The sequence below is a fragment of the Oncorhynchus tshawytscha genome, linkage group LG12 (assembly GCF_018296145.1).
Source record: "Oncorhynchus tshawytscha isolate Ot180627B linkage group LG12, Otsh_v2.0, whole genome shotgun sequence".
NCBI classification, from domain to species: Eukaryota; Metazoa; Chordata; class Actinopteri; order Salmoniformes; family Salmonidae; genus Oncorhynchus; species Oncorhynchus tshawytscha.
Genome location: NC_056440.1, coordinates 33,316,769 through 33,341,451, shown reverse-complemented (window position 1 = coordinate 33,341,451; position 24,683 = coordinate 33,316,769). Strand labels below are relative to the sequence as shown.

The following is a 24,683-nucleotide window of genomic DNA, read 5'->3' as shown; positions in this document are numbered from 1 at the left end:
ATGCACAAAGTAGATGTCCTAACCGATTTGCCAAAACTATAGTTTATCAGGAAATTTGTGGAGTGGCTGAAAAACGAGTTTTAATGACTCCAACCTAAGTGTATGTAACCTTCCGAGTTCAACTGTATACATATATAATATCAATATATACACAAATATATATACAAAATATATAAAAACGGTATGTTCCCCTCAAAGCACATTAGACTTTATGCTGTTTAACTACACTGAGCAAAAATATGAATGCAACATGCAACAATTTCAAAGATTTTACTGAGTTCATAAGGAAATCAGTCAATTGAAGAAGAAAGAAAATAGGGGTGTGGATCAGAACCAGTCAGCATTTGGTGTGACCACCATTTGTCTCATGCAGCACGACATCTCCTTCGCATAGAGTTGACCAGGCTGTTGATTGTGGCCTATGGAAGGGTGTTCCACTCCTCTTCAATGGCTGTGCGAAGTTGCTGGATATTGGTGAGAACTGGAACACTGTCGTACACGTCGATCCAGAGCATCCCAAACATGCTCAATGGGTGACATGTCTGGTGAGTTTACAGGCCATGGAAGAACTGGGAAATGTTCAGCTTCCAGAAATTGTGTACAGATCCTTGCGGCATAGGGCCGTGTATAGGGCCGTGTATTTGGGCCGTGTATTTGCAAACAGCAGATGGAGCACCCCCCTATCCCCATTGTCGGGACAGTAGTGGAGAGGGTAGTAAGTTTCACCAAAAGCACTCACAAACTTCTACAGATGCACAATCGAGAGCATCCTGTCGGGCTGTATCACCGCCTGGTACGGCAACTGCTCCGCCCACAACCGTAAGGCTCTCCAGAGGGTAGTGAGGTCTGCACAACGCATCACCAGGGGCAAACTACCTGCCCTCCAGGACACCTACACCACCCGATGTCACAGGAAGGCCATAAAGATCATCAAGGACAACAACCACCCGAGCCACTGCCTGTTCACCCCGCTATCATCCAGAAGGCGAGGTCAGTACAGGTGCATCAAAGCAGGGACCGAGAGACTGAAAAACAGCTTCTATCTCAAGGCCATCAGACTATTAAACAGCCACCACTAACATTGACTGGCTGCTGCCAACACACTGACTCAACTCCAGCCACTTTAATAATGGGAATTGATGGAAATTGATGTAAAATATATCACTAGCCACTGTAAACAATACTACTTAATATAATGTTTACATACCCTACATTATTCATCTCATATGTATATACTGTACTCTATATCATCTACTGCATCTTTATGTAATACATGTATCACTAGCCACTTTAAACTATGCCACTTTGTTTACATACCCTACATTACTCATCTCATATGTATATACTGCACTCAATACCATCTGCATCTTGCCTATGCTGTTCTGTACCGTCGCTCATTCATATATCTTTATGTACATATTCTTTATCCCTTTACACTTGTGTGAATAGGGTAGTAGTTTTGGAATTGTTAGGTTAGATTACTCGTTGGTTATTACTGCATTGTCGAACTAGAAGCACAAGCATTTCGCTACCCTCGCATTGACATCTGCTAACCCTGTGCATGTCACAAATACATTTGATTTGATTATCATCCTGAAGCATGAGGTGATGGCAGAGGATGAATGGCACGACAATGGGCCTCAGGATCTCATCACGGTATCTCTTGCCATCGATAAAATGCAATTGCGTTCATTGTCCATAGCTTATGCCTGTCCATACCATAACCCTACCGCCAACATTGGGCACTCTGTTCAGAATGTTGATATCAGCAAACCGCTCACCCACACGACACCATATACGCTGTCTTCCATCTGCCCGGTACAGTTGAAACCGGGATTCATCTGTTACAGCACACTTCTCCAACGTGCCAGTGGCCATTGAAGGTGAGCATTTAACCATTGAAGCTGGTGATGATGCTGAACTGCAGTTAGGTCAAGACCCTGGTAAGAACAACGAACACGGAGATGGGCTTCCCTGAGACGGTTCTTCGATTGTGCAAACCCACAGTTTCATCAGCAGTCCGGGTGGCTGGTCTCAGCTGATCCCGCAGGTGAAGAAGCCGGATGTAGAGGTCCTGTACTGGCATGGTTACACGTGGTCTGCGGTTGTGAGACCGGTTGGACATACTGCCAAATTCCTGCAGTCAGCATGTCAATTGCACGCTCCCTCTGTGGCTTTGTTTTGTGTGACAAAACGTCACATTTTAGAGTGGCCTTTTATTGTCCCCAGCTCAAGGTGCACCTGTTTAATGATCATGCTTCTTGATATGCCACAACTTTCAGGTGGATGGATTATCACTAACAAGGATGTAAGGATATTGGTGCACAACATTTTAGAGAAATAAGCTTTTTGTGCATATGGACAATTTCTGTGATCTTTTATTTCAGCTCATAAAACATGGGACCAACACTTTACATGTTGCGTTTATATTTTTGTTCAGTATATTTAATGAGCTTGAGCATTCGTTTCTATTTCAAGAATGTATTGAAATATACACTGCCTTCAGAAAGTAATCACACCCCTTGACTTTTTCCAGATTGTGTTGTGTTACAGCCTGAATTGGCCAACACACAATACCCCATAATGTCAAAGTAGAAATTTTACAAATTAATAAATAATGAAAAGCTGAAATAAGTATTCAACCCATTTGTCACTGCAAGCCTAAATATGTTCAGGATTAAAAAGGTGCTTAACAAGTCACATAAGTTGCATGGACTCACTCTGTGTGCAATAGTAGTGTTTAACATGATTTTGAATGACTACCTCATCTCTTTACCCCACATATACAATTATCTGTAAGGTCACTCAGTTGAGCAGTAAATTCCAAACAGATATTCAACCACAAAGACCAGGGAGGTTTTGGCTCGGTTACTGGAACGAATCCCCAAGCTGACAAGGTAAAAATCTGTCGTTCTGCACCTGAGCAAGACAGTTAACCCACGGGTCCCAACAACTCCCCTTTCCCTTTTCGAATGCCTCACAAAGAAGGGTACCTACTGGGAGATGGGTAAAAACAAATAAAGCAGACACTGAATATCCCTTTGAGCATGGTGAAGTTATTAATTACACTATAGATGGTGTATCAATAGACCCAGACACTACAAAGATAGTCACCTTCCTAACTCAGTTGCCGGAGAGGAAGGAAACTGCCCTGGGATTTCACCACGAGGCCAATGGTGATTTTAAAACAGTACCTGAGTTTGATGGCTGTGATAGGAGAAAACTGAAGATGGAGCAACAACATTGTACTGTAGTTACTCCACAATACTAACTTAACTGACAAACTGAAAAGAAAGCATGTACAGAATAAAACTATTCCAAAACATGCATCCTGTTTGCAAGAAGGCAATAAAGTAATACTGCAAAAAATATCCTGAATATGAAAGGGTTATGTTAAGGGCATTACTGAATACCACTCTTCATATATTCAAGCATAGCTGTGGCTGCATCATGTTATGGGTATGCTTGTAATTGATATGGTCTGGGGAATTTCAGGGTAAAAATAAACAGAATGGTGCTAAGAACAAGCAAAATCCGAGAGGAAAACCTGGTTCAGTCTGCTTCACCTTCACCTTTCAGCAGGACAATGACCCAAAACACAAGACCAAATCTCCACTGGAGTAGTTCCCAAGTGGCCAAGTTACAGTTTACTTAAATATGCTTGAAAATCTATGGCAATGATTAACAACCAATTCGACAGAGCTTGAATATTTATTTAAAGAATAAAATGGGCAAATATTGTACAATATAGGTGTGCAAAGCTCTTGGAGACTTACCCAGAAAGACTCACAGACTCACTACCAAAGGTGTTTGTAACATGTCATGACTCAGGTTTTTTTATTCTGTACATGATTGTGAAATGTATTGACTCCTGAATTTATTTGAGCTTGCCATAACAAAGGGGTTGAACACTCATTGACTCTTGATTTTTTAAAACTAATTTGTAAACATTTCTGAAAACATTATTCCACTTTGACATTAAGTGGTATTGTGTGTAGGCCAGTGACTAAATATTTTAAATATTCAGGCTGTAAGGGAGTGAACATTATTTACAATAAGGGTTACATGAAGTAGGCAGTCATTGTAAATAAGAATTTGTTCTTAACTGACTTGCCTAGTTAAATATTTATTTATTTATTTTTAAATCAGACCTTTCTGAAATGAAAATTGATGGCCCTCCTTCCAGCAAAATATATTGGACCTAAACCTCCCCTGAACACCCCCCCCCTCAAAAAAGTGACCCTCCCCTATACCCAAAATAATAATTAAAACAAAATGGATACCAGAGAACATGTCTACCGTTTACCCTCAATTATTGGACAGACCAGAGCCGTAGATATGCAGTTCTAGAAACTGTTTTTCGTCCTGTAAGCATTACATGGCAACGCAGGAAGGGCTGCGGGCCAGGTTGTGGGTTCGCAGACCATTGTGGACAAGAGTAGGGATGGAAAGATCTCCTTCATAGTAAACACAATGCATGAACCTATCATCGTATTTGGAAGTCCGAGAAAATAAAATAATTTAAAACATTTCATGCAATTCTACACATTAGGAGAATATTTTTTAATACCACACAAATGACAAGCTAAGAATGGACAGAGCGATAGGCCTGTGTTAATCTTATATTGTTCCAATGCCAAATAAGCATCTTGTTTGCAACAACACCGTCCCTGTTTGCAAATACTTAGGAATCTGAGCATGGTATTTTCAAAAGTTGGACCTATCTATACCCCCAGACATAGTAGGCCTACCGATGCAGAAAAATGTAAGCTTTAACTGCTGGCTACTCTTCTTCTGTTGCTTAACCCAAGTGTTTCCCTAAAAGCTGTCTGGGTTTAAACATATTCTATTGTGCCAAAAGTGAACAGCTTATTCAATTGATAGAATTGATTTACTTCCCAGGCAAAGTATCCTCAGCTATAGAAGATTGTAGCTTCTGAATGTCAAAGAAGAAAAACAAGGATCTCCTCATATGCATTGGAGTCACATTGTCCTGGGTATTTTACAGCTTGTTTCTAGCGTCGCTGACCAAAGCGCTGGTATACTGTAGATTACTTTATACATTTAGGATCCATTTAATTTTCTTTCAAATCTTAAGCTAACAAGGGGCAGGCCTGTGCTTTTTGCAATTTTCTTCAATAAAAAGGTAGGCCTATGGCATACCCTCTCATACTCCCTCAATTTGAGCCTTGGTTTTAACTTAACAGACATTCACTGACACAGAGGTAGGCTATTTAAAGGATGCATTGTGGGTGCATTGCTGCTGCTTCAAGTTTCAGCATGACATTTTAAGTTACTCGAATCTGGCTTATTGTCAATAACTCTGATATATACACATCATGGGCAAGAAACATTGTCTGTAATCAAATCAATTATAGTAATAGCAAGCTATCCAAGTTGACCTCCGGTCCTCCTTTTCATCTGCGCTATAGGCTCGTCCGCGTGCAAGATAGTGAATTTTTGGGACTAAGCCTAATCAAAATACAATTCGGAAGAAGCATTTGACTCTCCTTCTGAAAAATGCCACTGTAGGCCTACACAGCATTGGTTAGGCAACAAACGTTTTTGATCAGCAAGAGCAGAGCAGGCTGGGCTCAGTATTCGAATATCCATTGCAGTGTTTAATGCAACCTAGTTTTATTTACCCCATCCCAGCAGCTATCTTAGAAATATAACTTTACTGTGTGCTTCTCCGAGCATGCACTTCGTAGCCTATAGTCTATAGTGCATTTGATTGAGACCACACTACAGTGGCAAGAAATGTGAACCCTTTGGAATTACCTTGTTTTCTGCATAAACTGGTCATAGATGACGATAAGATCAAAATGTAAGTCATAACAATAGACAAACACAGTCTGCTTAAACCAGTAACACACAAACATTTATACGTTTTCATGTCTTTATTGAACACACCGTGTAAACATTCACAGTGTAGGGTGAAAAAAAGTATGTGAACCCTTGGATTTAATAACTCGTTGACCCTCCTTTGGCATCAATAACTTCAACCAAATATTTTCTGTAGTTTGGATCAGACCTGCACAACGGTCAGCAGGAATTTTGGACCATTCCTCTTTACAAAAACTGTTTCAGTTCAGCAATATTCTTAGGATCACTGGTCTGTTGAAGCCATTCTGTTGTTGATTTACTTCTGTGTTTTGGGTCGTGGTCCTGTTGCATCATCCAACTTCTGTTGAGCTTCAATCGGAGGACAGATAGCCTTACATTCTTCTGCAAAATGTCTTGATAAACTTGGGAATTCATTTTTCCGTTGATGATAGCAAGCTGTCCAGGCCCTGATGCAGCAAAGCAGCCCCAAACCATGATGCTCCCTCCACCATAGTTTATAGTTGGGATGAGGTTTTGATGTTGGTGTGCTGTGCCTTTTTTTCTCCACACATAGTGTTGTGTGTTCCTTCCAAACAACTCAACTTAAGTTTAATCTGTCCACAGAATATTTTGCCAGAAGCGTGTGGAACATCCAGGTGCTCTTTTGTGAACTTCAGACGTGCAGCAATGTTTTTTTGGGGCAGCAGTGGCTTCCTCCGTGGTGTCCTCCTATGAACAACATTCTTGTTTAGTGTTTTACGTATCGTAGACTCGTCAACAGAGATGTTAGCATGTTCCAGAGATTTCTGTAAGTCTTTAGCTGATACTCTAGGATTCTTCTTAACCTCATTGAGCATTCTGCGCTGTGCTCTTGCAGTCATCTTTGCAGGACAGCCACTCCTAGGGAGAGTAGCAACAGTGCTGAACTTTCTCCATTTATAGACAAGTTGTCTTACCGTGGCCTGATGAACACCAAGGCTTTTAGAGATACTCTTGAACCCTTTCCAGCTTTAGGCAAGTCAACAATTCTTAATCTTAGGTCTTCTGAGATCTCTTGCTCAAGGCATGGTTCACATCAGGCAATGCTTCTTGTGAATAGCAAACTCAAATTTTGTGACTGTTTTTTTATAGGGCAAGGCAGCTCTAACCAACATCTCCAATCTCGTCTCATTGATTGGACTCCAGATTAGCTGACTCCAGATTAGCTGACTCCTGACTCCAATTAGCATTTGGAGAAGTAGCCTAGGGGTTCATTAACCTAGGGGTTCACATACTTTTTCCAACCTACACTGTGAATATTTAAATGATGTATTCAATATAGACAAGAAAAATACAATAATTTGTGTGTTATTAGTTTAACCACACTATGTTTGTTTATTGTTGTGACTTAGATGCAGATCAGATCAAATTTGATGACCAATTTATGCAGACATCCAGGTAATTCCAAAGAGTTCACATACTTTTGCTTGCCACGGTAAATAGCCTATAGGTGCACTTGATATTGCACCCCCAGCAGAGCATCAGAGATGAGGGGTGGCATCGGGCACACATCGATATATAGCCTAAAAAGGAGAAATATAGACATTTCATCAATTACAAATTACATGACCTTCCACTGAACTAGATAAAAAAAATAAAAAATACTAAACCCTCCACTTGACTGAAATTGAAAAAGCATGACCCTCCCCCATTTTCCTCCAGGTAACCATTCTGTACATTTCGATCCATCCCTAACACAACAAAATGTGGAAAAAGTCAAGGGTTGTGGACACTTTCTGAAGGCACTGTATGTAAACGAGATATTTATGTATTTCAATACCTTTGTCAAAATGTCTAAAAACACGTTTTCACTTTGTCATTATAGTGTGTGTGTAGATGGGTGAGAGAGAACATCTATTTAATCCATTTTGATTTCAGGCTGTAACACAACAAAATGTGGGATAATTCTGAAGTGGTGTGAACATTTTCTGACGGCTCTGTACCTCTACCCTCCATGACACACGGCAGCCATACCTTAATCATGACCATAAGAGATACAACAATGTCACAGCTTATCATTTCTAACATGCCCAAATCATTATCTGAAAATCCTGTATTTTCAGAGATTGGGGTCAGGGTGGGGTGGGTGCCCAATCTGATTAATTGCGCTGTGGGATTTGCGTGCATTAGCTGGCCCACCGCAAAGTCCTAGCATCATAGCAATTTAGGTCAAAGATGCTGCACGCAAGTTGCGGTTTCATTTTTTTTGGTTTTATTGTCATGCTTATCGCTTTTCAGAATTTAAATGTGATATTTAATGCGCATTTGTGTTTCACATGCAAATAATCTTACTTGAGAATACTCAACATCCAGAAACAAAGCTAGGATTTACAAAGATAAAAAAAGGGTCAGGGAGACAATATAAGTATGACATCAGTGATTGCTAGTCCTTGATATAGTACTTATACAGAGATCAATATATGAATGGATTACTGGTAATATAATCAATTTAACAACCTAGACAGAATAACAGAAATGGTGTGAATTTGTTTGGAGAGAGAAATCATACCTTCCCCGATCGACCTTAAACAACTACATTATCTTGCATTTAATAATTAGCAATACATCATCATTTAACATAGGAAGGATGGATATTTTGTTGCCTTCATATCTTAGCGAACACAAATACATTTGAGCACAGGCACCACTGTTTCCTTTGATGTCGTCTACATTAAAATCACTAAAAGGCTCTGCTTTCACTGAATCTTCTTATCAAACAATACAAACCAGAGCAGGAAGAACATGTAAAACATCAGCCGAGACAGTGTGCCCCTGGCCAATTCTACTCAAAAACACAACATACCTTTTTATGATACTGCTGTTTGAGAGACAGTTAATCATTTAAAAAAAACATTTGAGTAGGAGAAAAAATATAAAAATATATTATTTGATGGCGTGATTAAAGCGGTCTGTGGGAGGAGGCCCACACAGAATCAATAGGAAAATGCCAATGGCGGAGAACACACAGGAAAAGAGAGCAGGAGTAAAAGCAACAAGGTGGCCATTGACAGCTAAGATACAGCCTCTGTTTGGCAGCCCTTCTCAGAAGATCAATACTCATCCACGGAAAGTAGACTGCAATCAAATCAGTGGAAAACGTTTGTGTTTTAGTGCTAGAGGTGAGACCTCCTGCTACTATGCAGTAATGGTGATGTCATCGGGCATTCTGGCACTACTCTTTTTGACCAGGTTTTATCAACTATCATGTCAATGCAACACAGAGACTTTGAAAAATAGCAACAAAAGAATCACGACAGTGAAAGTGCATTTTGAAATCAATGCTATTTCATAAGCTGGTCATAATAATTGTAAATAAAATATAGAAATTAATAATTGTTTTGAAATCAAGCTAACCACTGCCCTCTGCTAACACACAATATGTGACAGAGAGAGAGACATCTGTAGCCTGATCCCATGCTGCCCTCCATGACACCGGGCCCAGTGGAGTGTGACCGTACACCTGGCAGGGTGGAAACCCCTGGGTGGCCCAGACAAGCCCAGCAGATGTCTTGGTGCTGGGGCTCGTCCAGCGTCTGCACTGCAGCAGCACAGTGGGCTGGCTGCTCTGAGAGAACAGGAAGGCAGAGAGTCAGGCGGGTGGGGCCAGCCCAGCACTGAAACTGTAACTCCCCCTGGCTCCTAAGGCTCGCGAGCCGCTCGTTATTCCAGCTTATGCCAGCTAATGCTGTTATCTCTGCTACATCCAATTAGAGGAACCTTTGACCTACCTCCAGAGGCAGGTTGCGGGCCATGCACTGATCTGCTTTAACAGACAAATGCAGACAGTAAAGGAGGTAAAGAAGGCTTTACCTCCCAGCTGTACAATCACCCTGATCCTATTATGGTCACTCACCTTAGGTCCGATGATGATGAGCACTACCAGGGGATTCTCAGTGTGCCACTCTGAAAGACATCAAACCAGAGACAGTGACTGACAGCCAACCAGAATTTAATTTACTTTCCAAGTGCTTCTGTGTGGCAATACAAATGTAAAATGAGCTCAAATACAAGATCAGAGCATGTAATTGTAGCAGGGCTTGTGTCCAGTGAAAGTGATGGCAGAGGATGTAATCCCTGTACCTGAGAATGCCTCCAGCAGATAGAGAGGATCCTTCACTCTCCTCAGGCCACAGACTAGTAGGAACACATGCAGGTCCTCCACATCCTCCCCACTCACACCTGGGAACAGACAGACAGGCAGGTAGCTAGAGCAGTGCATCACAACCCATTATAATGAACAGGGAAACTACCACAGCAGATAATGACAGCCATTCATCAGCCAATGGGAATGAGGAAGAGACAGCAGTGACTAATGCTCGAACAAATCTTTCACATCACAGCAGAAACATTGACGGAGAACATAAGCGGTGGTTTATTGAGCATTGGGAAGATGTCATACAGACAGATCAGTTTCATAGAAATGTGCAATACAGCAGCTGGGAGTCACATGGGTGCATTCCTAAATTGAAATTGACTGACTCAATATCAGACTAACCACATCGGTGCTTTTATACTGTAGAAGCAACATTAATTGAGAGACAGACAAACTAAATATGTTCTCTTCTCAGATCATCCACCTTCCATACCCCCCCCAAGATCAGTGTGGAACTGGCTGGCTGCAGTGGGCCTGGACCTCATTGCCAGCAACAACTACACCTGCCCTGCCAAGCAAATCAAAACACAATCTCCCCAGCTAACCCTGCCCCTAATAACACACTTTGGCCTACTAGGCACAGCAGTGTGACTCACTGTCAACAGTATGACACTAGTAGCATCAACCATCTGTCACTCAACGTAATAAAAGGGACCAGCAGAGGTGGAAATACTGCTACAGCTGTGTCAAGGTGTAGGTAGGGGGTTACAGCTGTGTCAAGGTGTAGGTAGGGGTTTACAGCTGTGTCAAGGTGGGTTACAGCTGTGTCAAGGTGTAGGTAGGGGGTTACAGCTGTGTCAAGGTGTAGGTAGGGGTTTACAGCTGTGTCAAGGTGGGTTACAGCTGTGTCAAGGTGTAGGTAGGGAGTTACAGCTGTGTCAAGGTGGGTTTCAGCTGTGTGTAGGTAGGGGTTACAGCTGTGTCAAGGTGGGTTTCAGCTGTGTGTAGGTAGGGGTTACAGCTGTGTCAAGGTGGGTTTCAGCTGTGTGTAGGTAGGGGTTACAGCTGTGTCAAGGTGGGTTTCAGCTGTGTGTAGGTAGGGGTTACAGCTGTGTCAAGGTGGGATTCAGCTGTGTGTAGGTAGGGGGTTACAGCTGTGTGTAGGTAAGGGGTTACAGCTGTGTCAAGGTGTGGGTAGGGAGTTACAACTCTGTCAAGGTGGGATTCAGCTGTGTGTAGGTAGGGGGTTACAGCTGTGTGTAGGTAGGGGGTTACAGCTGTGTCAAGGTGTAGGTAGGGAGTTACAGCTCGGTCAAGGTGTAAGCAGGGAGTTACAGCTGTGTCAAGGTGGGTTTTAGCTGTGTGTAGGTAGGGGTTACAGCTGTGTCAAGGTGGGTTACAGCTGTGTCAAGGTGTAGGTAGGGGGTTACAGCTGTGTCAAGGTGTAGGTAGGGGTTACAGCTGTGTCAAGGTGTAGGTAGGGGTTACAGCTGTGTCAAGGTGTGGGTAGGGAGTTACAGCTCTGTCAACGACTAAGTAGGGAGTTACAGCTGTGTCAAGGTGGGTTACAGCTGTGTCAAGGTGTAGGTAGGGGTTACAGCTGTGTCAAGGTGTAGGTAGGGGTTACAGCTGTGTCAAGGTGTAGGTAGGGGTTACAGCTGTGTCAAGGTGTGGGTAGGGAGTTACAGCTCTGTCAACGACTAAGTAGGGAGTTACAGCTGTGTCAAGGTGGGTTACAGCTGTGTCAAGGTGTAGGTAGGGGTTACAGCTGTGTCAAGGTGTAGGTAGGGGTTACAGCTGTGTCAAGGTGTGGGTAGGTGGTTACAGCTGTGTCAAGGTGTAGGTAGGGGTTACAGCTGTGTCAAGGTGTAGGTAGGGGTTACAGCTGTGTCAAGGTGTAGGTAGGGGGTTACAGCTGTGTCAAGGTGTAGGTAGGGGTTACAGCTGTGTCAAGGTCTAGGTAGGGGGGTTACAGCTGTGTCAAGGTGTAGGTAGGGGGTTACAGCTGTGTCAAGGTCTAGGTAGGGGTTTCAGCTGTGTCAAGGTGTAGGTAGGGGGTTACAGCTGTGTCAAGATGGGTTACAGCTGTGTGTAGGTAGGGGGTTACAGCTGTGTCAAGGTGTGAATGAATATGGAGGCATGTGGAAAGATTATACCACTATCTATTGTTGCAGGCACTCAGGATACAACTGAGAGTGCCTTTACCGGAGACAACCCATAGAAATTCACAGAATTCCATGTCTGTGTCAAAGTATTCTCGAATTCTTGAACTCCTTCCAACCTCTAAGAAGAATAGGAGGCTTAATAATGACCCTTATCTTAGCTGATGGTTCATGTGCTGTGCACCACAGATTTAAACTCATCCTATGATGGCTGCTTAATATAAGAGCTCAAGTAAACAATAACATATACAGACAGCTTTTGGAATGAAACAGGGGTGACACAATTACTTTAAAAAGGCCCACAATTATGAGATGTGTTAGCAATCTGGCCAACCAGCAATTAAATGTCATACTTTCGTAAACTGACAACTACAGCAACTAAAAAGGGTTGACCATAGGGAAGAAATAATACAGGTTGTCAACAAACCAGGACTATGTTAGACCAACATGCAGCTGATGCATTCAAGTAACCAGAGCCTTCTCACATTAGGTCGGCCAGCAATTCTAACTTAAGCGTCTGTAAATCCACATTAGTCTCTGACTTGTGAAATTGTCATTGACCTAACAGGTATGGTCAGCACACCCAGAAAAATCAGACAGACAGCCATTACACACTGGAGGATAATATTATGTACTATTATTACCTATGTCTAATTGTCTAAATAATAATAATAATAATAATAATAATAATATGGATATTAGATAATAATAGCTACCAATCAATTCAGAACAAATCTCTACCTCAATTACACATACTATACATACCCACCCCTGACGTGGACTCACAAGAAAATATAATCCCACTCACAAGCAAATAAAATTGCTTGCACACACACAGAGCCTGTAAACATGTGACTGTGCTACAGTGACAGACAGTGAAATCCCTTCCTGCCAGATAAGGCCAGCTCAGGACGATAAGGCAGCCCTTTAATACTATTACAGGGCATCTTAAAATGACAGCGCACAGAGTGTGTGACAGTCAGGCCACTGACCCCAGGTCTGCTGGAGCGTAGGGAGGAAGCAAGCACTGTTGAATCCCAGCCTAAACCAATACAAAATAAAATACAAAAACACTGCACTGTTCACAAAGGGATGATTAAAGACATAAGCAGCACCAGGTGGGGTAGGGAACAGGGCCCTACTGTATCACAGCTTCTATTAATATAAAACAAACCAGTAAAAAAGATGTGGAGCCCTTTGGGGTATTGGTTACTTTTGTGAGATCAGCAAAATCTCCCATCCACCCCATACAGTCTATGCAGCACAAGACTCTGCAGCGCAGACATGGAAACCTGATACTTCAGCATTCCCTGATTTCCCCTTCCGTCCTCTCTTTACCAACAGCCCTATGGTACCTGGAGGAACACCACAACTAGAAACCTGTTTTTGTGACTTCCTTACCTGCCTTGTGAAATGTCCGCATGTCTATGATGCAATAGAGAAATAATACAATTATGTTTAATTTAAACTGAATTTCCTCGCACCAATTCAGGGGATAACAAAGGGTGTCAGTTAGGATACAACCTTATCACGACTTCAGATCTAAAAATGGAGACAGAGGAAGAATGGAGGAGTGCTGGAAAAATAGTTCACAGGCCTGTCAAAGTGGGCAAAAGAATCCAATACAAATAGAGAAAATAAAACCCTCTGGAGACTTAGAAACAATTCATCTTTCTTGAGGGGAGAAACTGAATTGGACAAATTGTCTGTTTTGCCAGCAGCATTTGTTTTTTGCCTGTCTCCTGTCCCTTATATCGCAGAAACACTTTTTTGTTCTTCTGCCTTTGATGTTGAGGGGCACATTGCATAGCTCCCTGTCATTGTTGTGTGTGTGTGTTCGGTGGCTCCTGTCAGTACGTCTGGAGACTGCCACAGTGTAAAACATACTGAACACAGAGGCTAAATAAGAGCTTCTGAAACACTGCAGCTTTCTAACTTAATTTAAACGGAATTTAGGGAAAACCATAGGGAGTTAGACTTGGGACTGCCATTGCCACCAAGAATATTCCTAACGACTGCATTGAAATCTACTATTCCTACACACTTTGGCAGCACTAGAGAAAATAAACACAATATTGTTTATAATTGTGGCCCCTTTCAGCTTAACTAATGCCACACACCCCATGCCTTTCTAGAAGAGACGGTGTAGTTTAGTTATGCCTCTAGAGGAGGTTCGTGCCAGCGTTATTCCCTCTGGACAGACTCAGAAACCCCCTTCCCTACAGTGTAAAACCTGCCCTACCTCAGAAGACCCCTGCCTATACCCGGCCCCCACCCCCCCTCTGTGATCCCCCAGGGCTGTCTGTCACTCACCAGCCTGCTGTCATTTGCCCTGCACCTGCCTACACCCTCAACCCCACAGCGCACACAGCAGTGGGGCAACACTCTACTGATACTCTGCCTTTGATGGAGCTGCAGCCTCAGGATCTTCCTAACACTACACTCTCTGCCCTTGGCTGTTGCACCACAACCAAAGGGTAATACAGAGAGAGAAGCAACTTCAATCAGGCAGCTGGGTTGCCTGGGTCTCATGTTCTACTGAGGAGGTACACTACATGACCAAAAGTCATGCTCGGCGAACATCTCATTCTAAAATCACGGGCATTAATATGGAGTTGGTCCCCCCCTTGCTGCTATAACAGGCTCCACTCTTCTGGAAATGCTTTCCGCTAGATGTTGGAACATTGCTGTGGGGACTTGCTTCCATTCAGCCACAAGAGCATTAGTGATGTTGGGCGATTAGGCCTGGCTCACAGTCGGTGTTCCAATTCATCCCAAAGGTTTTCGATGGAGTTGAGGTCAGGGCTCTGTGCAGACCAGTCAAGTTCTTCCACACCTATCTCGATAAACCATTTCTGTATGGACCATGCATTGGGCACGGGGGCATTGTCATAATGAAACAGGAAAGGGCCTTCCCCAAACTGTTGGCACAAAGGTGGAAGCACAGAATGGTCTAGAATGTCATTGTATGCTGTAGCGTTAAGATTTCCGTAGCCCGAACCATGAAAAACAGCTCCAGACCAATATTCCTCCTCCACCAAAATGTACAATTGGCAGTATGCATTGGGGCAGGTAGCGTTCTCCTGGCATCCCCCAAATCCAGATTAGTCTGTCAGACTGCCAGATGTAGAAAAGTGATTAATCACTCCAGAGAACGAGTTTTCAACGGTGATGAGCTTTACACCACTCCAGCCGATACTTGGCATGGCATTGCGATCTTAGGCTTGTGTGCGGCTGCTCAGTCAACAAAACAATTCGTGAAGCTTCCAACGAACAGTTCTTGTACGGTCATTGCTTCCAGAGGCAGTTTAGAACTCGGTAGTGAGTGTTGCAACCGAGGACAAACGATTTTTACATGCTACACACTTCAGCATTCGGCGGGCCCGTTCTGTGAGTTTGTCTGGCCTACCACTTGGTGGCTGAGCTATTGTTGCGCCTAGACATTTCCATTTCACAACAACAGCACTTACAGTTGACCGGGGAAGCTCTAGCAGGGCAGACATTTCACGAACTGACTTGCTGGAAAGGTGGCATCCTTTGACGGTGCCACGTTGAAAGTCAGAGCTCCTCAGTAAGGCCATTCTTCTGCCAATGTTTCTCTATGGAGATTGCATGGCTGTGTGCTCAATTTTATACACTGGTCAGCAACGGATGTCGCTGAAATAGCCAAATCCACTCATTTGAAGGGGTGTCCACATACACTATATATACAAAAGTATCTTGGGGTGCGCTCGCTGGGCCATGACTCTCCCTTCGATTAACATTCTACCCTCAAAGCCCCACACACACATTTTGAGCTGAAAATGGCCTACTCTAACCTACATACAAGAGGAGAGTTTTAGTTATCTGCCATTCTCACTGTGTGTCATGGTGTAATTGCATGGGAGGGCACAACAAGCCTTGTTTGGCAGAACAAACATGTTCTGATTTACTTTGAGACAAAACAAAAGGAAAGAAAAAAAGTGTGATATTGAAAAGGAAAACAGGCAGATGAGAAAGAGTCCCCCACTGTGCCAGAGTGTGTGTGAAGACATGGAGGGGACAAGTGTTGACAGGAAAGGCTAAAGGATTGATCTCTTTCTGACGCTGGAGGCGTTGATTCTGCCAGCGCGTTTTGTTGTGTCTGAGAAGAGCCGAGAATTAAAGTTATGAAGATTGAATAATTATTATTCTGGGAGTAGAAATAGGGCCTCAGTGTGTGTCAAAGTACAAAAGAGGGAATATAACAACTAATCTGGTAAACAACATGGAAACAAAGGCATCCAACAAGAATCTATTAACCGTAAGACTGCATGAAAATACTAAAAAGGAGCCTACAATTTGTAACTGTTAATTAATTATGGTTTCCATATTACAAGGTAGTTGAAGTTGTACTAGATGGATGTACAGGTTACACATAATATACATCGTCCAACATCCAGATAGCCAGGCTATTGTATGCTTTCTCACACCCAGACATGCAGAGAAAAACAGCACAGGCATTCTTTATATTAGAAAGTAGTAAACTACAAAGAATCATACAGAAGCTATATTACATAGAAAACACAACAGCTGAGCAGTCACTCTTATCTCATGTATACTGAATGGGGAAGTGAATGTTGGCAATCAGTATTACTGGCACCAGTGTAGAAACATGGTTAGGAATGGCCCTGTATGGGAGAGCTATTAATCATAGGGTTGCATCCCTGAACTGCCCTGAGCTCTGATGTACCTGGGATGGAAATCGTCCTACAATGTTCCATTTCAAGTCAGGGCTGTGTGTGGGGAAGCTACTTTGAGTAATGACATACATTTAATATGGAGGTGGTGGGATAGGGACAGAGGAGTAGATCAAGCAAGCGAGGAGAGAGGGAAGAGGGTGAGAGCGAGAGAGAGAAAAGGGCTAATGTGCATGTCCTCCAGGTCTTCAGTTTGTTGCTTAAAAACCTGTCATCTCTGGTTTATTTCCTTTATTTCTTTCCATGTTAACTTTTGTGAAAAAAAGTACCTGAGCGCCTTAGAAATTCACTCCAGCAGAAACTCTGAGCCGCCTCAGTCTTGATCCCTTCAGAACCAAAGAAAATAAACAGTGTGTCTGTGAGATCGGTCATTGTATTTTCCAAGAAAGAGTTAAGTCATATTAATGGTCCGATGCAGCCATTTTTATCACAATATCAAATCATTTCTGGGTAACAATTAAGTACCTTACTGTGAGTATTTTGAATGTAAACAGAGGGCTAAACTCACTTTTTTTTTTACACCATTTCACGGTAAGATCTACACCTGTTTTATTTGGTGCATGTGACAAATACAATTTGATTTGATCAGACAGTTCAAAAACCCCACCCAGCAAAACAAGATGAAACCTCACACAGTTATTTCAAACAGCTCAGAAACTAAAAGTACATTATAATCATTTTCACAGTATTATTCCAACCTCATGGTGTAGAAACATAAAACACAGAAAAATCATATTTGTTGACTGCACTGCACCGAATACGTACATACAGTAGGTCATCTGAGGTAAGTGCGGGGGTCCATAAGATTAATAATAATTTACTGACAACCCTGACTTTCTTAAAGGTCATATCTATCATTAGGCTGCCCTCCATATTAACACGCTAATGTGCTCTGCATCTCCGTGCAACTTATCACACATACTCCACATTGGGTGATGACAATGAGCCACTACTGTGTGACATATGAGGTAAGATTACACATCTGGGAATGCTACATGCTGACATGTTACATCTTTCACATGCATCATTACTGTACTTCTCCAGGGGGGTTTTGTCACCGACATGTTTAGTGGGTAATACAGTTGGTTAGCACATCTCTCTGTAACCTGGCTTTGCTGAGGACACTGGCAGCAGTCTGGTCTGTTTTGCTGGGGCTGGGCACTATTGGCTCAGCAGACATGCAGCTTGGAGACCTACAGTACACCTCTCTGTGCTGCTTTGTGCTGACCCATGTGGTGTGACAGATAGCCAATGGCAAGAGCGACTCAAAATACTCTACTGCAGCATGTTGTGGTGGGAGAACTGCCAAAGCTGCTTATTGCAACAGAAAATACTGCCACAGACACACAGGGAAGCACAACTACGGGCAGTGAATATTTCATCCTACAGAGCTTACCTTGAGGCTGGACGTAGATTTTGCTGCTTTGGGACAGCTGGGGGAATGAAAACAGAGAATATGATATTGGAAAAAATCCTGAAAGTTTAATGCAGCAATTTAAACATACAAAATTATTTGCATGGTAAGACACACCCCATTAAGGAGAACTAACAAGTATGGTGACAGGCAGTTTCATAACAGAATATTTTTTCTCCCACAGATAACTGGAAGCAATAATGTGTTAACATAAAGTGTACGTTATCTTTATTTTTAAAAAAAATTGCGGTCAATTTGCAGTGTACAAATTATGTGCTGTATGTTCTGGTCAGGTGGCCGGAATATACAGCAGTTATTAATCATTTATACACTGAAAATTGAACGCAATAATCACAAACAGATATAGTATTTGACAAAAACAGAATCATTTCAAACCTTGATTATATTGGGATACGATCACATATACCTCTCTATGCGTGGGAATATTTGGGAACAGATTTCCTAAATTGTTGTTGATCATTGCTGGACAGCCATTTAACTCTTGCCATAGATTTTCAAGCCGATTTAAGTCAAAACGGTAACTAGGCCACTCAGGAACATTCAATGAATGTTATCTTGGTAAGCAACTCCAGTGTATATGTGTCCTTTTTTAGGTTATTGTGCTGCTGAAAGGTCAATTTGTACTCAGTGATGTTTTTGTTGTTTTCAATTTGCCCCAAACATAACGCTTTGTATTCAAGACATAAAGTTAATTTATTTGCCACATCTTTTGCAGGTTTACTTTAGTGACCTATTGCAAACAGGATGCATGATTTTGAATATCTTTATTCTGTACAGACTTCCTTCTTTTCACTCTGTCAATTAGGTTAGTATTGTGGAGTAACTACAATGTTATTGATCCATCCTCAGGTTTCTCCTATCAGTCTTCAAACTGTAACTGTTTTAAAGTCACCATTGGCCTCATGGTGAAATCCCTGAGCGGTTTCTTTCCTCTCCGCAAACTGAGTTAGTCAGGACGCGTTTATCTTTGTAGTGACTGGGTGTATTGATACACCATCCAAAGTGTAATGAATAACTTCAACATGCTCAAAGGGATATTCAATGTCTGCTTTATTTTTTATACCCATCTACCAACATGTGCCCTGACTTGTTAAGCAAATTTTTACTCCTGTACTTAGGCTTGCCATAACAAAGGGGTTGAATACTTATTGACTCAAGATACTGAAGCTTTTCATTTTTAATTAATTAGTAAACATGTCTAAACATTGACATTATGGGGTATTAAAAGGCCAGTGACACAAAATATCAATTTAATAAATGTTAAATTCAGGTTGTAACACAAAATATGGAAAAAGTCAAGGGGTGTGAAAACTTTTTGAAGGCACTGTGCATTACCACCGCAAAATAAGCATAAACAGTCATCACCATGTGAAAGGGGTGAGCCCAAGCCAATAATTCACAGTTGATGGAAAGGTAATTGACTGGATGCTATCACACAGTTAGACTTGATCTATCCCCCATGTGTGTTTTCTGTCTCAATAAAAAGCGTTGCACAGTCTCCCTGCGCCTGCCCTGATTGCTTGCTGTCACTGATAGATGACAGCGATAAAGCGTGCCATTCCGCTTAATCTGGAAATAAAACATGGTGATATTGTTATATTGCCACACTATTATGGGACGGGCCAGGATATTGTGTTTTGGTTAGTAAAACCATTCTGTTGTATTTACTGTGGCTGTCAGGTGCCTGCTGTCTCTTGATGTGCTGTAAATTGGAAGTGAAAAATATTTCACTCGCTTCTACAATGACCTCTGAGATGGCTTGCCCCTGTAGACTGCCATCATTACACATATCACACATATCATTTGGCACAATATTAGCAGAAATTTCCTTTACGTCTCCCATGTTCTCAATACGGATTCATATGAACATTTAATTGAACCAGTTACTATATAACTTAGAGACATACTATAATGAAACACTATGGTAGACATAAAACACACCTGGCCATGTACTTGAATGAGGCATCTTTGAACCCCCACTTTACAGTAAGTGTGCTTGCTCGGTTTAAAATGGTCATATGTGAGCACTACTACAAGCAGAGTTAAAACTGATGAATGAATCATAGCTACCAGAAATACTTCAGCCTCTGCTTTCAGTTTGTCAGTAAATGCCACAGCAAATCTGTAAAAAAAAAGATAAAAAGAAAACCCATTACTTCAGTTAATGGTCATGGACAGTATGATAACACAATAGTCTTTCAGGGTTAGCATCTGTCACTCCTTTCCAAACAATAACAGTTGAGAAAATATCAGAGCAGAAAATCAAAGGCATATGACAGGAACTCCACACAAACCTCCTAACTGAGGATGCGTAGGTAAGGGTGGAGAAGTTGCTGCTGCTGGTTTGAGGAAGGATTTGTGCGTGAATCAACATGTTCTTTTGGGTGGGTCTGATGACAATTCAAATTTTGGGGGGAGACAAACCTAACTGATACCGATATATCTGCCGATATACTGTTTTACAGCAGGGACATGAAAAAGTGACATTTACCACACAGCATTTCAAAGGAGCAATTGTCCAATATGAGAATGGCCACAAGTGTTCAGAGAAACATGACATTCCCTTTTCTCACCCTACTTAATGTATGTCGTGGAATAGGATTTTAAAAAGGCCAATATCGGCTGATAACATCGGTGAAACAATATATCGGTCGGGCCCTACTAAGAATACAAAGGAAATGTTGAACAAAAAGGCAGTGATGTGCTATATTTCGTAAGGATTGTGAAATGGGCCAACAGGCCTAGTTATGGGTGACATTAATTTCATGATCAAGCTTTGTGAGGAGAGGCGGTAACAGCAGGAGGTGCCATGACTGAGACGTTTGAAGTCATGTGACCCAGATTACACCAGTGTTCCCCAGAAGCAATTATCCCTTAGACTCATACTAGATGGGTGTCTTACGGGCTGTAAAATCAAAACAACACCCTTGAAAATAAAGACACAAAGTTCTCTGTGAAATAAGACGTATAGCCTAGGCTCAGATACTGAGCCAATGCACCACTAGCCAGCAGCATTAGAGGCAGGGCAGGATCCCACGAAGATAGAACACATAACCAGCCCAGCTGGGGTTAGCTTCACTGGTAAGACAGTTCAACCTCACTGTTTCATGCCAGTAATACAGACCCAGAAGTTCTCCTAGTGGTAGCTCATAGTAATCCTGTCTTTATTTTCCCACACATTCTCACTGTACTTCAGCCAAACCTCTATGGTGCACTATCCACTACTGAGACAATATAAAGAAACATAGTCAAGGCAGCAATTATACAATTGTTATGCGTGTGTGTGGTCTTAAAATGTGATACTGTAAATTATAACGTATTCATTCAATAGCAAGTTTAATGGTGTTATATTTTTCAGACCAACTGCATGGGCTTTTTGGTAATGTGTTCAGGGGTAGACATTTAAAATTGCAAAAAAGCAAGGGAACTGTCCAGAGTACAGTAGTTGAAAATTGTTAGCATGTATTCTGGATGCATGGTCAAGTCCTGGCCTGGTTTAGATCTTATCTGTCGGAAAGATATCAGTTTGTCTCTGTGGATGGTTTGTCCTCTGACAAATCAACTGTAAATTTCAGTGTTCCTCAAGGTTCCGTTTTAGGACCACTGTTGTTTTCACTATATATTTTACATCTTGGTGATGTCATTCGGAAACATGTTAAGTTTCACTGCTATTCGGATGACACACAGCTGTACATTTCGATGAAACTTGGTGAAACCCCAAAATTGCCCTCCCTGGAAGCCTGTGTTTCAGACATAAGGAAGTGGATGGCTGCACATGTTCTACTTTTAAACTCGGACAAAACAGAGATGTTTGTTCTAGGTCCCAAGAAACAAAGAGATCTTCTGTTGAATCTGACAATTAATCTTGATGGTTGTACAGTCTTCCTTGGCATTACTCTGGACCCTGATCTTTCTTTTGACAAACATATCAAGACTTTTTCAAGGACAGCTTTTTTCCCATCTACGTAACATTGCAAAAATCAGAAACTTAATGTCTAAAAATGATGCAGAAGAATTAATCCACGCTTTTGTCACTTCTAGGTTAGACTACTGCAATGCTCTACTTTCTGGCCACCGGATAAAGCACGAATTAAACTTCAGTTAGTGCTAAACACAGCTACTAGAATCTTGACTAGAACCAAAAGATTTGATCACATTACTCCAGTGCTAGTCTCTCTACACTGGCTTCCTGCTAAGGCAAGGGCGGATTTCAAGGTTTTACTGCTAACCTACAAAGCATTACATGGGCTTGCTCCTACCTACCTTTCCGATTTGGTCCTGCCGTACATATCTACACGTACGCTACGGTCACAAGATGCAGGCCTACGTACTGTCCCAAACAGCTGGAGGCAAGGCTTTCTCCTATAGAGCTCCATTTTTATGGAATGGTCTGCCTACCCATGTGAGAGATGCAGACTCGGTCTCAGCCTTTAAGTCTTTATTGAAGACTCATCTCTTCAGTAGGTCCTATGATTGAGTGTAGTCTGGCCCAGGAGTGTATAGGTGAACGGAATTGCACTGGAGCAACGAACTGCCCTTGCTGTCTCTGCCTGGCTGGTTCCCCTCTCTCCACTAGGATTCTCTGCCTCTAAACCCTATTACAGAGGCTGAGTCACCCCTTACCACCCCTCAGGATGGTAAGTTGGTGGTTGAAGATATCCCTCTAGTGGTGTGGGGGCTGTGCTTTGGCAAAGTGGGTGGGGTTATATCCTGCCTGTTTGGCCCTGTCCGGAGGTATCGTCAGATGGGGTCACAGTGTCTCCTGACCCCTGTCTCAGCCTCTAGTGTTTATGTCAGGGGGCTAGGGTCAGTCTGTTATATCTGAAGTATTTCTCCTGTCTTATCCAGTGTCCAGTATGAATTTAAGTATGCTCTCTCTAATTCTCTTTCTCTTTTTTTCTCAGAGGACCTGAGCCCTAGGACAATGCCTCAGGACTACGTGGCCTCATGACTCCTTGCTGTCCCCAGTCACCTGGCCGTACTGCTGCTCCAGTTTCAACTGTTCTGCCTGTGGCTATGGAACCCTGACCTGTTCACCAGACGTGCTACCTGTCCCAGACCTGCTGTTTTCAACTCTCTAGAGACAGCAGGAGCGGTAGAGATACTCTGAATGATCGGCTATGAAAAGCAAACTGACATTTACCCCTGAGGTGCTGACCTGTTGCACCCTCGACAACCACTGTGATTATTATTATTTGACCCTGCTGGTCCTCTATGAACATTTGAACATCTTGGCCATGTTCTGTTATAATCTCCACCCGGCACAGCCAGAAGGGGACTGGCCACCCCTCATAGCCTGGTTCCTCTCTGGGTTTCTTCCTAGGTTCTGGCCTTTCTAGGGAGTTTTTCCTAGCCACTGTGCTTCTACACCTGCATTGCTTGCCGTATGGGGTTTTAGGCAGGGTTTCAGTAGAGCACTTTGTGACATCAGCTGATGTAAGAAGGGCTTTATAAATACATTTGATTTGATTGGAGTCTGTGGTTCAACTGGACATTAATGGTTTCCAAATCTAGAGTCTGAGAGGCTTGACTTCACCTGGCTTTCAGCAACACCTGCTCCATAACTGCACGCTTCTGCTCCACTTTCACATCTTCATTTATGTCTGTTCCTCCGAAGACTACTCCAAAGGGCACTTGAGTGTCTGGTATAAAGAGCAGAAAAGGGGGGGATGTTGATAAAGTTGGAACCTTTATCCTTCTATTATTAGCTAGTTAAGCTACTATCAATGACATTATCAGTACAATTCACCTCAAAGAAAGGGTGAATCAATAAGGGAATAAGAAAAGGTGATAAGATGCAAATATACAGTGGCTTCAGAAGGAATTCATCACGGACATATTCCACATTTTGTAGTTAAAGACAGAATTCAACATTCAACACACACAATACCCCATAATGACAGTTATTTTTGTTTTTGTTTACATTTTTGCAAATGTATTTAAAATGAAATACATAAATATCTCATTTACATTCAAACCCGAGTCTATACTTTGTAGAAGCAACTTTGGCAGCGATTAGAGCTTTGAGCCAAATTGACTACGTCTGTATCAGCCTTGCATGTCTGGATTTTGAATTTTCTCCCATTTTTCCTTGCAGATTTTGTCAAGCTCTGATAAGTTAGATGGGGAGCGGCGGTGAACAGCGATCTTTCCAAATATTTTCAATGGAATTCAAGTCCAGGCTTTGACTTGGCCACTCAAGGACTTTCCCATTCTTGTTCTGAAGCCAATCCAGCATTGCTTTGGCTGTATGCTTGGGGTCAATGTCCTGTTGGAACATACATTTTCGCCCAGTCTAAGATTGTTTGCACTCAGAAGTAGGTTCTCATCAAGGATTTGCCTGTATTTGGCTTAATTCATTGTTCCCCTAACCTTACCAGTCTCCCAGACCCTGCTGCTGAGAAGCATCC

At 42.3% G+C, this 24,683-nt stretch overlaps 1 protein-coding gene across 5 annotated transcripts in view; it reads right to left on the bottom strand.

The window, feature by feature from the left end:
* Positions 1-24,683, bottom strand: part of glt1d1 (glycosyltransferase 1 domain containing 1) — a 41,439-nt gene that overhangs the window by 5,390 nt on the left and 11,366 nt on the right. For 2 of the 5 annotated variants that reach the window (XM_042331596.1, XM_042331597.1), the window contains exons 3-8: positions 23,810-23,915; positions 20,344-20,395; positions 18,235-18,271; positions 17,108-17,164; positions 9,946-10,044; positions 9,719-9,768 (exon numbers count right to left, since the gene is read on the bottom strand). In XM_042331596.1, the coding sequence (XP_042187530.1) occupies positions 9,719-9,768; positions 9,946-10,044; positions 17,108-17,164; positions 18,235-18,271; positions 20,344-20,395; positions 23,810-23,915 (401 nt within the window). Of the gene's footprint in view, positions 1-7,821; positions 9,431-9,718; positions 9,769-9,945; positions 10,045-17,107; positions 17,165-18,234; positions 18,272-20,343; positions 20,396-23,809; positions 23,916-24,683 lie in introns of those variants that run through there. The other 3 variants (XM_042331600.1, XM_042331599.1, XM_042331598.1) reach the window with 3 other exon arrangements.